We start from the raw sequence: 16,403 nt of genomic DNA on the forward strand, positions 1-16,403 counted from the left end.
GTGGTGGGGTGGTGAGTTTGCTCAGGCATGGGCAGTTGCGTTTGGTCGCGCATAGGCAGTCAAAGATCCCCACGTTACTAGCGCCAAGAGCCGTGACCGCTCGCTCCCTCGCGCCAGAAATGTTGCTTCGACTACACTTCATCTCCACCAGCTACCGCCCACCCTGCAACCAGGCGCCGACTCTAGAAACGCCAAAACCCTGATACCAGCAACTCGAATTACAACATGACTGGACGTGGAGGTCGGTATGTCCCGTCATTGGGCGAAAACCATAGCTAACGTGTATAGGCCGCGGTGGAGGAAAAGGTACGACAGCTACCACATGCTTGCGCAGCAGCACCAACTCACGAACACGCAGTCCTCCTTCCTCCCATCAACTTCATCTTCAAGCTTTTGCAATCACGGGCGACCATATCAGTCTGGCTATACGAGAACCTGGGCATGCGCATCGAGGGAAAACTGAGGGTACCACGGCCGCTTGCTATCTACGCCCCAGCAGCTAACTTCTGAGTAGGGCTTCGACGAGTTCATGAACCTGGTCATTGACGACGCCATTGAAGTCACGCTTGCGAAGAAGGACGCGCCCGAGGAGAGGCGCAAGGTCGGCCAGATTCTGTTGAAAGGAGACAACATTTCCCTGATCCAGCAACTTCAATAAACGCCAGCGATGGACACGTTTCTCCTGCGGCTGTAGGATCGTACACATGAGAGAGCGCATGTATTGCAGGACTGTAGGAGGGAGCGGGCAGGCACGGTTTTGTTTACCAAACTTGAGGGGAGAAGCTCAAGCCCCTGCGCGACGGAGCTCGCCAGCGCCGGTGATCAAGGCGTCGAGGCGGAAATCGGAAGAGTCCATGGGAACCGACTCATTTGGCGGAAGTAGCTGCTCGGTCAAGGCAAAACCAACTTTGACGTGGTCAGTTAGCCCTCCACATACAGAATATCAGTAGTTCTTACCGCGAAAAGGCATGCGCGATACGTGGTGACAACGTGTCAAGAAGAAGTCGTAGAAGCCCTTACCGTGGCCAAGGCGGCCGAACTGTGCGTCAAAGGCCATGCCGGGCATGACGATCAGATCAAGGCCGTCTTTGATGCCGTCCGTCATGCCGTTTGTGACACCAGTACCACCAAAGCAATTGGCACGTGATGAAATGGACTCTGTGCTTGGAGTTGGAATGCCCCATTTGTCGGGTTTGAGCGAGTCAAAGTCAGTCATCGAGTGCAGCTCGAGCATGTCCATGATGGACTTTGGTTGGCCTTGGTCGGGCGTGTCCAGAGTGTACGTGTATGGAATGAAGACCTTCTTGCCGTCTCCCAGGGCATTTCGCACAATATCGGTTGTGGAGATTTCTCCTCCCGGCATGGATAGATAGACACTGATTCTACGGGCCGCCTGGTACTCGGGCATGGCTAGTAGAGTAGCAGTGGCATTGGCCGCTGGATGGCGTCAGAAGAGCGACATGCAACCATCGTATCGTGACGTACTTTGCGAAGCAGCGGCCGCATCAGGCAGCTGGCTGAGAATAGTCCGTATCTTTTTTCGCAACTCCTTCTTGACTGCTGCCAGTGACCCCGCCATGGCGTATGTACCTAGTGCCCGTTTAATAGCAAATGTCACGGCGTTTCAGAATCAGACCCGTTGCGCGACGGCCAAGTCGAGGCTGGAGCGACCGCAACTCCCGAGCAGCAATAGGCGGCTAAAGTAGTGCCGGACTCGGTGAGTAGCAACTGTGCTGTTGGACGAGCGCAGTTTGGTAACAATAATATTGGAGAGAACGGTCCAAATGCGGGTGCGGGCAATGGTGGTCGGCCTTGCCCAGGCACGCCGATGATCTGCAAGTAGCCGCGTTATCCTTGTCCACTCGTCCCAAGCAAAGGAGGCGGCGACACTCTCAACATGCGCAACTCACCACACTCCTCCCTCCCCTCGACACCCACCCACCATCCTCCGTGACCACACACATACATACCCACACCCGCGCGCTCGCTTTCTATCGCCTTCGTCAGGTCGCCCACATTCGTTCAGACACACACACACACACACACACACACACACACACACAACACACTTGCAACCATGGTTTCGAGATTAGCAGCTCTGCTCCTTTCTGGAGTCGCAATGCTGCATGCGCAGGCCCAGACAGCCGTCGGGGCAGCAGATCTCGTAGGCACGTGGACAAGCAAGTCAAACTCAACCATGACTGGCCCTGTATGACTTCCTTATTGCGATATCCACGGGAAGATCGAGGCTAATTGCTGACACAGGGCTTCTACAACCCCGTCGAGGAGAAATTCACCGAGCCGAAGCACACGGGCATCAGCTACTCCTTCACAGCTGATGGATTCTACGAGGAGGCTTACTATCGCGCAATCGCAAATCGTATGTAGCCCCGCAATCGTGCGCGCATCGCGACCAGCGTATTAACAGCGTCGACAGCCCAGGACCCCAGCTGCCCCAAAGGCATAATCCAATGGCAGCACGGCAGCTATGAGAAGCTCAGCAACGGCTCCCTCATCCTCAATCCCATCAAAGTCGACGGCCGGCAACTGCTCTCTGACCCATGCCAATACAAATACGCCATCTACACTCGCTACAACACTACTGAATTGTTTGATGTACGTATTCTCCATGAATGATTTTCACCCCTGTCTTTACGCCTATCGCGCATCGATTGCTGACATGCATATAGCGCTATGAGTACGTTGCGTCAGACGCCTACGCCAAGATCCCGCGCATCACTCTCTACAAAGCCGACGGCTCTCCCATGATGCCCATGTACCTTGCCATGGCCCAGCCCCAAATGCTGCCAACCACCACCCTCAACCCCCTCGTCACCCAGACCGCCGCACCAAAGAACTCGAAGCGAGGCGAGCTCCCCTTGAACCACGAAATCATCTACAAGAGAACACCCGGCGCAGCCAGGTCAGACCAGTGGTGGTGGTTCGGTGTCTTCATGACTGCCAGTGGAGGTCTGCTCTACTACTTCTTTTAAAATGTTTGCGGTCTTGGTCGAGAAAATGTACGATACGAGCGCGTGAAATGGAAAACTGGGCGCACGCTTTTTGGGAGTTGCTAGCATCATGGATGGAGTTTTTGTGTCACTGGCGAGTTGGTTTTTAAAGCACCTACACTGCGCCGGACGGGGTGGTTAATTACGATCGTTGATTTCTGGTTTGATGATTGAAACTGCAAGCATTTGTAGAATGAGGCGTTTTTTCATGGCGGCATCTATTTTCTCAAATACCAAATGTTGTCTTTGCGAAAGAAATCGAGTCCTTGAGGAAGAGTCTGCGTGAGCAAAGTACGTGAACAATACATGGGACAAGTTCTGGGATAATATCGTTTTATCACCTTACGTATGTGAGATGCTTTCATCCTTTTTTTTCAACCTGCCCCTGGCTTTGCTTTCCATATCTTACGGTATAGTTAGACCTAGATCAAGCAAAAAGGTTCATTTCAACCCCACCAATCTACAAAGCAATATGTCACTCTTCTCATCACGTCTACGCCACGCTCACTCCAGCCCAACCACCGCAACAACGAATCCAGAGCACGTGAAACTTAATTTCTCTTCCGATGGGGCCGATACCCACGGACCGCACTGATACACCTACTTCTCTCCTCTCATATCCAGAAAAAAAAAACAAAGCAATCGCAAAGAGGGCTTAAACGCATTGCAAGACTGTAATCGGTTCACTTCTTCAGTATAGAATTAAGCAACCATCATCATCACATTGGACAAATCTCCCCAGATGCAAAAGTCCACACAAGCTCTGTACGTTACGTAGCCAGTACGGATCGAGTCTTGAGACTTCAAGCCTAGATTTCATATTTTGATTTTCTTTTTGCCTTTTGCGACTTTTGCTTATTCGTTCTATTTCCTGGGTCTCGGGTCGGTGCTTCCCTCGCCTCGGCCAAGGTCTTGAGAGGTGAACATGGATGTTGCTGATTTCCATTCTTTTTTTTTGCTTTTGATAATAGTGACTGGCTGGGTGGCTGGGTGGATGGGTCGGGGGTGGGAAACTGATGCCGAGGTGAGAGTGCAATGGAACAGGGGTAGATGAAGCGAATACCGGTTAGGATCCGGTTGGGTGGGTTGGTAGTTTGTTGGGATGATATTTTTTTTATTCAGTTCGGTTGTCGGTGTGATGGGGATAGTTGGAGAAGATAGTATGAAAGAAAGGTTGTGTGTAGCCAGTGTGGAGAGACCGGTCGGTTGTCATGTCGTGGTTGTTGGAAGCATTGAAAGAGACGTCTTGATTGTTCATGCATGGTTTTACAAGATAACAATATAAAAGGGAATATGCAGTGTTGGCTCAACGTGGCGCTGATCCCCATTGCCGTTATTGCTCTTTGGGTCGTGATCGTCATAGAAATTCCAACGCTCGTGCTGCATGCCGTGATCGACTGCATGGCAGACTGCAGTAGTGGCGATGTCGTTATGTGGGTATACGCGCTTCTCTTGCGTTCGCTCCGATCTCTTCTTTCTAGCGCTGGTTGCATCGTGACTTGACAACTCACTACATCTCTTCCTCCTTGGAAAAGGCTTCTCCTTCCCTCCCGTAATCGTCCTGTAGCGTGTTCCAGTTTGCAACTGGTTTATCCATGGCTGATGATTTTTCCAAATTGCAGTATTTCCAATTCCATCCCTTCTCATAATCCAACCCTCTCCAATCCTACTCTCAGATCCTCCTCTGTACTCAACAAATTCATAGCCCAAGGAGGTAGCCTATTCTTGAACACAAACCTTGTCTCTTTTTGCGAATCATCCCTCACCCATTTCCTTCTCTCATCACTGTTAGGACCATCCGGACCACGCGGATTGGTATACTCTGGATCCTCAACGTATCCCTCTTCCTCCTTAAACCTCATGGTTCGCTTTGTCCTCCTCACATAGGGTGGCCCCCTCTTCATCTTGGCCTGTTGCTCCCATACCGACTCGCATCCCTTAGCAATCATGCCCGCACTGGCCCAGCCTATCCTTCGCTCAATCTCCAACAAGCGTGTGATGAGCCACTCCCGTTGATGGGGTTCCTTGTAGGTGACACCGGCGAAGAACATGGACATGGTTGCCTCTGTGAATATGGCACCAAGGAAGGGAGAAAGGTCCTCAGAGATGGGAATTTGGAATCCGGCTGTGATACGGCCGATGAGAGTACAGTATGGCGCAGTAGCAGCTGCGCAAACTCCCGCTGCCATTTGCGCTGCTGGAGGCATGCCAGGGTGGGAACGTAAGAGAATGATCTTAGCAAGGTAGAGGAGTGTCCACAAGATGGATATGTCATAACTTCGATGGGAAATGGCTTTCCCAAAAGGCGTCATGTTACTCTGCGCGTGTTGTCTTTCTCCCGGAGGCGGTGGGTAGATATCCTCCGGCAAAGGAGCAAAACCTTCTGTGTTCTGAAACACTTGCTCAACTGCTGCATGTGCCTCGCAAATACTTTCCCATTCCGCAACTGCATTGACGTAGGCAGCAGACAGATCATCATATTTTGGTTCAGGCACGTCTGGTGTTTGCTTTGGACGTTTGAAGTTTGGATTCTCGTAACCGGAAATTTGTGGTGCTAAGGTTGGTGCTGGGGCCATTCCATAGAAGCTGGGCATGCCTGAAGGAGGCGGACCTGCTTGAGAGGGTGGACCTTGAGAGGGTCCAGACGGGCCAAAACCTGGAGGGGGTGGCCCTTTCCATCCTGGTGGTGGGCCTTGCATAGAATTCGATCGACCGCCTGGAGGACCACCCGGAGGACCACCTGGAGGTCCCATATTACCAAAACCAGGAATGCCAGGTCGAGGTCGCCAGCCACCATCCGCTTCGACTTGTCGAACCTTTCGTGCTCTGTCTTTGACAGTGAAGTCTGCAACGCGGCCTAGAAGGAGTAGAAGATGATCGTGACTGCCGTATAGAGCATCGAGTCGGCCGAGTGGGGATCTTGGGGGGCAATCAGACCATTTACGATAAGGGTGACTGCGACTGATTAGCTGCAACTCTAAAAACCATCAGGACCACTCACATAAGAGGACTTCCGCTTATGATGCTCTGGAAAACATCATGTCTAGCAAACGACCAAAACAGATCTTGAAGAGTTGCATAGGTGTTTAGATCCAGTCCACCGGTAATACTTGGCTTCGTGTCATATCTTGCCCCATCGTCCTCGAAAACCATACCAAAGTCATCGTAGTTGACTCTGCTTCCAACAATAGTGCTCACCAGATTTTGATCTGGCATGAGTGAACTCTCTTTCAATTTCAGGTCGAACTGTCTTTGATCGATAAGCATCGTTGGGTTCTGGTAGGGGAATTGCCGCTCCATTGCAGTTTGTGCAGCCTGCATTCGTCGTGCCTCGCGAGTAAGGGAGCGGAAGTCGAGCTCAGTAATGAGCTGTTGAGCGCCGACAACATGCGTACCCCACTTAACGTGTTCTGCCGTCCATACCTCATACCATGCCAGAAGTAAGGAGTTGGCCAGCGTGAGCATGGATAGACGTTTTGTCGGGTGTGAGAGCGAACGAACAAGGCGTTTGAGCGAGTATGCGTAATGCTTGTAGGATGGCGTGACTGAAGCTCCTTGCAATCGTGCAATGTGCAGACTGGCAAGTGCCAGCATTGCATGTAACAAGCCCTGGTGGTTCAAAGCCTTCAAGGGGAGTTTGTAAGTCCACAGTCCTTGCTGAGATGGTGGCGTTGCGCCTTCGAATATCAAAGTCGGGTCTCTTGGGTTTCGTTCAAAAATCGATAATGTTGGTGCTGTCTATCAACCTGGTCAGCTACTTGCTTGTACCTGTCTCAAAGTGCGCATATATGAAGGAGGGTGTATATTTCTCAGCACAAAGAGTACGTAGCCCAAGAAGTTGCATTTCACTTACCACATGAATGAAATGTGCAAACACTCGAGCTGTCTTTGGGTTGCGCAAGGGACTTGCCGCATATTCAGGCTTGTAGTGTGACAGAAGGCCGTCATATAAAAAGGCATCGTAGCGTCGAATGCCTAGCTCGTTGGAGTTCTCCAAATGTATACGCCGGATAGCGCTGAATTCCTGGCTCGTGAGCAGTGCATTCTCGTCCTCCCCAGTCTCTGCATCAATCATATCTTCATCTGAATGAACATCCCAGTAATCATCGTCCTCATATTCTACTGCCGCTTCGTCGAGCACTTGTGTAGGGCTAGCATGATCTTCGCCACCGAATCCGCTAAGAAGCAGTTGTGGGTGGGATCCTGGGGGTTTTGGTATGTGTGTAACCTCTTCTGCTCATCACAGTCAGCCATCTCGCCCGTTCCCACATCGATGACATCGTTAGTTATTAGGACACGAGATCAATTCCAATTTAGATTGGAAGATTTAGAAAGTATGCACCACATTTATTAAGTGATGCTGCACCGGTACTGAGACACGGAGAAGAAGAAGAAGAAGAAGAAGAGAGAGAAAAAAGATAATAATAATCATTGGGGTATAAGAAGTATATAACTAGACACGAGACATACCGAGAACAGGCTGTGGCATATGCTTTACATCCTGATTCATATCATAAGGCAACGGAACGGAAGAGTAATTTGGATAGCTAAAGTCAGTGTGTGAAATCGCCGGTTGAAAATTATAACCTTCAGATTGTGACGAGTGGAGAGCAACGTGGGGAAGACTGTTAAATCGCTGAAAACCCGGCCTTGCCTCCGCGTTTTGAGCAAACTGATCGCTCTGTGGCGAAACACTAGATTGCTGTTGGTAAGCATTGTCAGGATCTTGCAGGCTATCCGATCGATATGCGTGTGAATACGCCTGTTGGCCAGAAAGAGGCTGAGGGCCCACTGGCTTCAATTCGTGATCACTGCTATATGGAACAGAGACGGGTGGATATGAAGAGCCGGAATTGTATGGTAATGGTTGTTGGGAGCTTGTGCTGGGTCCCTGGCTAAGCTGCTCCGACGGGCTTATGTGCACAGGGGATTGCTGGGGAAAGTATGATACGGTCGATGGGTGGGCGTGTGCTTGGTGGTGAGGAGATATGAGCGGTTGTTGGTGAGGTGGTGAGTGTAGAGGTGGCTGATACGTCTGTTCGTGGGTATAGTTGAGATTACCGCCAACAAACGATTGTGGTGGTGGTGGTGGTGGTGGCCCAGCACCTGGCTGTGGGTCGACATGTTGGAAGTCGAAGTTGCCAATCGGTCGTGGCTGGATCGAGGTGAGGGTTGTTTCTGGTATGGGGGCACTTGGCTCTGGTCCTCGATATGGTTGATTGCGTGTGCCTGGTAGCATCGAAGTGTGATATTGTATGGTACTGACTACCCCAGGGTGATTTGGCCAGTCTCCCATGGGTGGCTTGAAAATGACTCTCTGGTTGTATCCTTCGCACTGGCGTTTGGACTTGATGCAGTTTGCGCAGGTAGGTCTCTCTTCACCACACTTTATACGTCGTTTTCTACAGGTGAGGCAGCCAGTCTTCGTCCTCTTTCTCATCTTAGGGTTTGATGCAGACGCAGAATTCCCAGCTGGTGGAACTTCGTCTGCACCTCCTGAGGATGAAGCTGCAGCCTGAGCACTCGCCATTTCTTCAAGAGATGGGGAGACTGGGCAGGATAGAGTAGATACTGGAGTGGGTTTAGCAGGGTGAAGATGGAGTCAAGACGAGGCGTAGGCCGGGATGGATGGCGTACCTCGAGGTTGCTTGGATCTGGGGGCCAGCAGCAGGAAATGGTAAAATATTGTTGGTTCGTTTGGGAGGCGGGTAGAGCGAAGCCGGAGAAGGTCGACTTGGCAAGAAAGCCAGACTGCTAAGTGGAAGTTTCGAGTGAATTTTCAGCGACCAGACAGCCAAACTTGTCAATTGGCTGATGGGGTAGCAGAAGTAGGGTCTTGTTGTTGGAGGTCAAGGCCTCGTATAAGAAACCGAAGCAGATAAACGGGGTCGGTCTTCGAGGCCGACGGGAACCATGTGGAGTCAGGGCTCTAGAGTTAGTTATAACGATGGCGGGAAGCACGCACCAGGTACCAGAGGCCGCTGGTCAAGCTGGAAAAAAAAGGGAGTCAGCGGCACTTATTGCCGCTGTTCGTAAGGACGGGAGGCTGTAGGTCAATGGTGGCGCGCCCACGATGGCCACATCAGGCGTCAAGAAACCAGACAGAGTATGGATAGTCTAGAACTAGGAATGGGGCTATACTTTTCCTGGGAGGGAGGGTGTGGGAGAGGGCAAGGGACATGGGGGGTGCGTGTTGATTCAGGGTGAGCAATGGGCGTCTGGTGCAGAAAGAACGGGTGTGGACACGGACTTTGGGATGTCTAGAAGGGACGGGCAAAAAGGCATGTTTCGATTCGGCAGCGGTGGTGCGATGTGTCTTCGGAAGAGGTGGAACTAGACCGGGGGTTAAGGGAAGGCTTGCGCTATGACTGTGGAGAGGGCCGCCCGCAGGAATAGAGATGAAGATGGGGGGCGGGCTTGTGGAGGGATCAACGGATCTGAGGCCGGGTAGGCTAGGGAGAGGGGGTACATGCTATACTACCTACAGTACTCTGGAGTAGGAGGGCATCAGCCCAAAGGGGGATTGGCAGACGGTGTGCCTGGGTTTGATTCAAGGGCGATGCATGCACAGCCAAAGGTTGTTTGGCAACGAGCGTTGTGGCCGGCCGACGGGGGCGACGAAGTGCAAAGTGAATTGAAGCTAACCTCGTCCATGCTTTGCCGAGGATGCTCACACTCACATGGCCAGGAGCAACTTTCTGTCCACCCTCGCTGGCTCTCTTGCTTTCCCCACACCCAAGCGACGGCAGTATTATCACCAGCACCACCGCGGCCGATGCCGCCGCCTCCGCCGCCCATCGCTATCATCGTCATTGCTGCTGCTGTTCTGCTTGATGTTGTCACCCTTCTCACCATGGCCATCATGACCACATCCACCACCACCACCATCACCACCACCGTCATCTGTGGCGTCCAAGGTTTTGCTCGTGCGGCAATCCGTGGCGGGCTGCAGGGAAGAGGAGGCATGGTATGCGGAACTTGACCAAAGCCTGCCTTGCTTCTGTCTCGACACGGCCAAGTCTGTTGGTGCTGCGCTGCGCTGTGCTGTGCTGACAAGGCACAAAAGACAATGTGTGCGGCTGTCGGTCACGTACATGGGCTTTGTGGTTAGAGTTTGCGCCTGCGTTTGGGCACTGGACATGTCTGGTCGACGGCGGCAGCTGAAGACGACTTGCCCGTGGAGTACTCGCCCTGTCGGCGTCAAGACAGCGAAGTCAATTGCCACCACTCTCTGCTGCTGCTCGACGCTCGACCGGGCCCTGTTGGCTTTGATACCTGGCTCGGCTGCTAGGGAGGGGGGGGAACTTGGGTGCAGGGGTATGGCGTGGATCGACTGATGGCGTCAACCACCTTACTGGCCTTTTTTGGAACGTGAACTCTCTCCAGTATCCCATGTCCAGACCACGCTATCAGTCTCTAGACATTGCCGTCATGTCTGCTGCAAGTCCTGCCAGGGCCCAAGCCAGCTGAGCTTGCCCGCCCTTATCAGGCTCTGCAATGATACGAACCTGTCTGTACGCTTTCCAACTGCTCATGTGCTTTGTATGTATGGGCTTGGGCTTTGGTCAACTCCCTGTGTGGGTCCGCCACCTGTGTGCCAGCTACGCTCGACACCAGCTCTCCAGCTCTTCTTCACACGCATCCAGCGCACGCTGCAACGACTCAAGCCACGCTCGTAGACAGCGCGCCTGAGCGACTTCGGACTTCCGGCTCTGGTTGGTCCGTCACGGAAAGCAGCCATTGCCAGTGCCCTGGTGGGGCCGTCAACTGGCCTCCTTTTCGTCTTGGCCGCTCAGCTCCGTTCGTACTCGACAGTGCGAATGCGGTCACTAAACAACTGTCAATCCATCACCAGCCTCACCCATGGGCGCTAATGCAAGACGCTGCGTCTTCACACCACTTTTTTCCTAGTGCTGCGTCTGCACCACTAACCCGAGTCAGCCACAAAGACAATTCTGCCTTGATTTCCTTTTCCACAGTCAATGCCAGAAGGGAAAAGGTGCTAGCCGCCGTTGACTGATAGGGCAATATATTGGCCCGCTCGGCGCAACTGTGCATCGTATCAGCTCAATAGTCACTCGAATAGGTGACCGGTTTGACGGCAGCGGGTCGACTTCCCGTCTCCGACGAGCGCTCTCTACTTACAAGAGCTATCCTTGGAACACAATCAGTGCCCTAGAGTGACGTCTTTCAGGCCCTCCACCACCACCACCACCACCACCACCACCACAAACAGGGGTTGGGGCGGCCTTAACTCAGGCAAGCTTCCGAACCCGAGATCCTGCACTTGACAATCTAGCTGCAAAAGCAGTCCAGTTTCCAAGTCGTCGGGAGACTCCTCCGACCCTGAAAAACATTTTTCAGGCGCTACCGAATGGCGAGCCTACGAGAGACCAGCCGAAAAACCCCCCCCCCTCAATCCACAAGCTATACCCAGCGCCGCGAAGTCCATCTCTGACCTACCACCACCCAGCATCCCAAGCAATGATACTGACCCACTCATGTCCCGTGCTAATGCTGCAAGGGTACAAAGTTTGTTCATCCCTTGGCTTCCACGAGGCTTACACTGGGCGCGCGACGAGCAACGGATCCGAGCAGAGAGCCCTGTCCCCCAAGCGGCAAACACTAGCCATTGAACCCTGGATTTTGGAGCCTACCCTACTGCGTGCTTTGGTACCCTATCCGACTTTCGCTTAGTACTCTGAACGGCCGGGTGACAGACAAGACCCGCATTTACTTGAGCCTTTCCGTTAGGTATTGCGAAGGGCATGTGACCTGGATTGGCTCTCCTATCATCACAGAGCAGTGTCACCCGTGGCTTTGGATTGGTGCAATCCCCACCGTTCCTTACAGACCACTATCCCTGTTGGCGTATGTATCTTGGGCACTATGCGATGCCAACGGGAAAGTTGCATGACTTCAAAATTACCATCCTCTTGAACTGCTTTTTTCGACTGGTGCATGTTTCAGACGTCTCCTAGTCTCACTAGTACAAGCGACCAATGTCGTTGGGTTTTCAAGACGCTTGATGTATGTATGCGCCCGGACTTTTTCCAAAAGTCCCTCGAAGAGTTCGCCTCCATGCACATGCACAGGTCTCTCACTGCAGGGACAAGGTAGGTTCACCAAATTCCCTGTGCAGGACTCGTCTGTCACGCTGTCATGTCCTATTTGGAGGTGGTTCAACCCAACGAATCTATTTGGGGCCATACTATCGTCGCAGGCTAGATACTAGAGCAAGTTGCATATCTCTATTGGTCACATCTGGGACCCGAGACGTCACAACAGTATCATGAGTGTTGCAGTTCGATCAAGTGTTCTCTTTGATTTTGTGTGCCTACGACAGGATCCAACCCAGCTTCGAGCAGAGCTAATGCTGCCCCAACAGACGCCGCTACTAGGCGCCACAAGTCTGCGCCATAGTATCACTCATGTCCGTCACAGGCGAGTGGCGTTCCAACTGGCCACTACAGAGCAATTCTGTCCGTTCCAACACCCAGGGAATCCTCATTCCAAGATTCTGGCACTCGGAATCCTGCCGCGGGGACGGGGACGGGGATGGAAACGGGGCGTACCCGCAAGACGCTTCATTTTCTTACTTATCGGCTACCCATGTCGAGTATCCTGGTATATTTCAAGCACGTTATTACAACGACACTTCATCCGCTTGTACCGAAATCAAACTTTTCGACCTCAATTGCGCAGATACACCAGGGCCTTGTATTCTATCCTTGCGAAATATTGAATTCAAATGACTTTCATTTGCTTTTGGACGTTGTTCCATGCTACGTCCACCATGTTTACTGGCTCATCATCATTTCGATGTCACCATTTCCTTCACATCTGACCATGGGAAATTGCACCATGTTTGAGATAGCCCCAATAGTCAGTCCTCCGGTGAATGAGTAACTGGGTAGGTGATCACTGTCGAATCTTCGCTGCCATATGTGTCCTTTTTTGTTGATTTTTGATTTTTTGGGGACACGGTACCAAGACTAAATGTCAAACAAATTCGATGGCTCTCATTTGTTTTCTGTGGTATGTCATCCTTTTTCTTCGGAGACTAGCAAACCGACCCTTTATTATTTGCATTGTTCAGCTGCGCGATTAACATGACCAATCTTTGAAATAATCAAGTAAGACTTCATACCAGTTCAGACAGTGCACCTTGCTGCAATTAGATTTTTGTTTTCAACGCTCTCCATCGCTATGAAGGGCTTGTAAGAGTTCCGACATGGCGTATGAATGTAGCAGGTTCAAGACCACTGTTGCAGTCTGGTTGCTACTGTGAATAAAAAGAAAAAATATAGATGGTTATTTTTTCTGATCCCTCATTTTGCTATGCGCACCCTCCTTTCCCCCCCCCCCCCCCCCCTCTTCCCTTTTTTTCTTTTCAAGTGTGTCTTTGACCTACATCGTCTAATTTCTTTCTAAACTAACATAATCCTCTCCTCAGATGCAGGCAGATTCTTCATCCAACTGATTACCATACCTGCTAACTCGCTGTACCTGCTTCGTTTTAACATTTACTCTTACCCCCAAGACACCGTATCACAAGCGAGCTGAGATCTCAGACATGAATGATGTTCTAAATATACACAAACTTCTTTGCAGATTTTGTCAAGCTAAAGAGTGCTATTTTGGGGGAAATTCAGTACACGCAATGAACCTTGTTTGGCAAACCATAACACAGTAGTAGACAGACATTAGCGTCTCAAAACATTAATTTTAGGATACTTGCATCCGCGAAATGATGTACAGTCGCATCTTTCTTGACACGCGCGAGTATAACAGTCCTGCAGCAGGGTCAATTGCCAGAGTAGTAATCAGATCCATGTGTTGTGCGACGTGTTGAAAAGGCGTCCTATGAACCGGTCCTGTACAGCGCACTCGACCTGTAAGATAAGATGGTCAGAATATAATAACTGGCACGCATACATGTTTGCCTATTGCCTATACCTGTATTTACTGTACGTGTAATTGAGAGAACGTGAATGTTTCTTGTCTCTGTTCTCAAACATTCTCTTTTTATGGTGCTCTAGCGACCTGTACCTGACTAGAGCGGGCTACAGAAAGCCATCTCACTTCTCTGAAGCTTCAGTGCCTCTTAATTCGGTGAGCTGCTCCCATAGCAGATATAGATATCTGCAGGACATGAGAAAAATGTAGACTATATCCTAATTCGGGGGAGAGACAGGTTTGAGATGTTTTCAGACAGGCAGCAGAAAAGATAGGTACTAGTTTAGATCTCTTTTTATTTGCAACAAAGCAGAGTATACCCAGATTACATTGCTTATGCAATTTTCTTGCACAATGAATATGAATTTTGTCTGTTGGTAAAGCATATCATTTCTGTATCATTACGACAATGTCCGGATCCTTACGTCATGCACTCAGGTGCCAGATTTTTTTTTCACTCTTCACAATCGTCTCACCGCTTAAGATACGATGTGATACTTATCTTAAAGTATTTCAGAGTATACTCAGCAGAATTCTTGGACAAGCAGGCAATGAAATCTTGCCTGCAGGTCAGCTGAATACGAATTAGGCATGCAGAGTACAGAATTGACAACGCCCCATTGCAATTATACTAAGCGCAAACAGACAAATTGTGAAAGCATTGAACATTTATCTCGGTAAATAAGTTGACAATCGAACATAGAGGGTGCAAGGACGACAAACTGGTGAAAGCGGAAACCCGAGGCACGTCCCCAATCGGAGAAACCCCGGCTTCGTCCCCAAAAGTCCCCCGTCGCATTGTCGCGAAACAGCTCGAACCAACAGCTACAGCGACTCCCTCTCCCAACGTCCTCGACGACAATTTCCTTTCTCTACGCGCCCGACGCGCCAAAAAACCCAAACATGGCCGCCGCCGAAGCCGAAGTCGCAGACGCGCTCTACAACCTACGACTCAGCATCAAAGCCAACGCAACACCAATCCTCACTACAAGCGCAACGCCCACACCCGCAGATACCGTCACCGATCTCTCACAGGCAACACACATCTCGTTCAATTTCGATTCGAGCCAACACCGTAACTTTGCTCTCAACACATCCACGCGATTCGCGCCCGATGGCAATCCTGTTGACCTGCGCAGCTGCTACTTTGCATGGCTCAACAAGGACGCTTCTGTTACGGATTACTTTGCCGCCGTGCAGACGCTGAACGAGGAGCTGCCAAGTGGCGCGGGAGGCAGCGTGCAAAATCTGACGTTTGCGCAGAAGATTGAACTGATTGCCTGGCTGAGCGGAGAGACGGAGAGCAGTGACAGTATTGCTGCTGTAGATGGGGGTGCCCTGAGTGCCGCGGCGGGTGACGCTGCTGCCATTGCGGGCGGGAAGGGAGTCCCAGTCGATGGTGGCAAAGGCATCAAAGTAGGAAGTGCAGGAGGCATGATGGATGCGCGATTACTACAGATTTACGATGGAGAGAGGAAAATGGGAGATCACAACAGCGTGTTGAGGGGCACCAAGAACGTCGTACGTATACGATTCCTTACACAGAAAGCGCCACAAATACCCTGCTAACCATCGCCGTCAGGACTTCTCCCCCTACCGCAAAATCGCCGCAACCTTCCTTCGCGCCCGCCCCTCGGACCCCAAAGTCCCCGCCCCCCAGCCCGCCCTCGTCGCAAACCTCCAAAAGCGACCTCAGCGCCGCCTCCAACCCATCATCCTTCTCTCACCCTCCGCCTCATCCCTACTCCGCACTTCAAACGTAAAGACCTTCCTCTCCGACGGCGTCTTCGTACCCCCCAACACAACCGACTCGTCCTCGACCTCCGCCAGCGCAAACATGATTCAAATCCAGCGTCTCCTCCCCTCGATATCCTCGCAGCCCCTAACCTTCATCTGCGTCGACAGCACCGCCTCCTTCAAACCCACGTACTGGAGCCGTGTCGTCGGCATCTTTACCACGGGCCAGCTCTGGCAGTTCAAGTCGTACAAGTACACGCAGCCTGCAGAGCTGTTTGCTAACTACCCGGGTATCTATGTTGGGTGGAGTTCAGAGGAGCCGCCGGAGACGGTCAAGCAGCTGGGTCGTGGTGTGCTACCTGTGGCTGTAGATAAGTGGACGGGTAGCGAGAAGGGGAGGTGGAGGGATAGAGAGGTTGTGGAGAGGATTTGGGGCAGGATTGAAGATGGGATGCGTAAGGGTGGGTGGACGAGGGATGGGCCTGGATTGGCTGGGCCGCAGACACGGTAGAGATTGGTTGTTGGAAATTTGTTAGCACATGTATATGAGCATGTGTTTATGGGTGGGCGTGGGATATCCGTCTTCTCTTTCTTCATGTGGGTGTTTTGGGCGTTGTAAAATGATGCACGGAACAGCATAGCGTGACATGCTTTGTAAAAGATATATCAATCAAGAGGTGATTAATCTGAGAAACA

The 16,403-nt window shown here is 51.4% G+C and overlaps 6 protein-coding genes across 6 annotated transcripts; 3 read left to right on the forward strand and 3 right to left on the reverse strand.

Moving 5' to 3' along the window:
• The first annotated feature begins 156 nt into the window (after positions 1-156).
• Positions 157-959, forward strand: PSV08DRAFT_317481 (uncharacterized protein). The gene is made up of 4 exons (XM_014220592.2): positions 157-241; positions 289-306; positions 359-465; positions 515-959. Exons 1-4 carry the CDS (start codon positions 226-228, stop codon positions 656-658), a joined length of 285 nt encoding a protein of 94 aa, XP_014076067.1. The 5' UTR covers positions 157-225; the 3' UTR covers positions 659-959.
• On the reverse strand, positions 732-1,762 carry PSV08DRAFT_206814 (uncharacterized protein). The gene is made up of 3 exons (XM_014220593.2): positions 1,486-1,762; positions 958-1,437; positions 732-906 (listed from the first exon to the last, which is right to left on the reverse strand). Exons 1-3 carry the CDS (start codon positions 1,577-1,579, stop codon positions 785-787), a joined length of 696 nt encoding a protein of 231 aa, XP_014076068.1. The 5' UTR covers positions 1,580-1,762; the 3' UTR covers positions 732-784.
• Positions 1,763-2,030: 268 nt separating this feature from the next.
• On the forward strand, positions 2,031-3,334 carry PSV08DRAFT_317493 (chaperone for protein-folding within the ER, fungal-domain-containing protein). Its single transcript, XM_014220594.1, has 4 exons — positions 2,031-2,209; positions 2,266-2,380; positions 2,438-2,616; positions 2,691-3,334. The coding sequence occupies exons 1-4, from the start codon at positions 2,078-2,080 to the stop codon at positions 2,991-2,993; spliced, it is 729 nt and encodes a 242-aa protein (XP_014076069.1). The 5' UTR covers positions 2,031-2,077; the 3' UTR covers positions 2,994-3,334.
• A 1,141-nt stretch (positions 3,335-4,475) lies between these two features.
• On the reverse strand, positions 4,476-8,995 carry PSV08DRAFT_8193 (uncharacterized protein). Its single transcript, XM_066093988.1, has 5 exons — positions 8,649-8,995; positions 7,482-8,582; positions 6,865-7,244; positions 6,013-6,749; positions 4,476-5,966 (listed from the first exon to the last, which is right to left on the reverse strand). The coding sequence occupies exons 2-5, from the start codon at positions 8,539-8,541 to the stop codon at positions 4,655-4,657; spliced, it is 3,489 nt and encodes a 1,162-aa protein (XP_065948668.1). The 5' UTR covers positions 8,542-8,582; positions 8,649-8,995; the 3' UTR covers positions 4,476-4,654.
• A 523-nt stretch (positions 8,996-9,518) lies between these two features.
• PSV08DRAFT_403691 (uncharacterized protein) lies at positions 9,519-10,152 on the reverse strand (the record flags this gene model as incomplete). The annotated part of the gene is made up of 2 exons (XM_066093661.1): positions 9,519-9,811; positions 9,864-10,152. The coding sequence occupies 2 exons, from the start codon at positions 10,150-10,152 to the stop codon at positions 9,519-9,521; spliced, it is 582 nt and encodes a 193-aa protein (XP_065948669.1).
• A 4,721-nt stretch (positions 10,153-14,873) lies between these two features.
• On the forward strand, positions 14,874-16,400 carry PSV08DRAFT_227551 (RNA pol II accessory factor, Cdc73 family-domain-containing protein; the record flags this gene model as incomplete). The annotated part of the gene is made up of 2 exons (XM_014220599.2): positions 14,874-15,491; positions 15,553-16,400. The coding sequence occupies 2 exons, from the start codon at positions 14,874-14,876 to the stop codon at positions 16,216-16,218; spliced, it is 1,284 nt and encodes a 427-aa protein (XP_014076074.1). The 3' UTR covers positions 16,219-16,400.
• Between the last annotated feature and the right edge of the window lie 3 nt (positions 16,401-16,403).

This window comes from Bipolaris maydis (genome assembly GCF_028858645.1).
Source record: "Bipolaris maydis strain C4 unplaced genomic scaffold PSV08scaffold_11, whole genome shotgun sequence".
In the NCBI taxonomy this organism is placed as follows: domain Eukaryota; kingdom Fungi; phylum Ascomycota; class Dothideomycetes; order Pleosporales; family Pleosporaceae; genus Bipolaris; species Bipolaris maydis.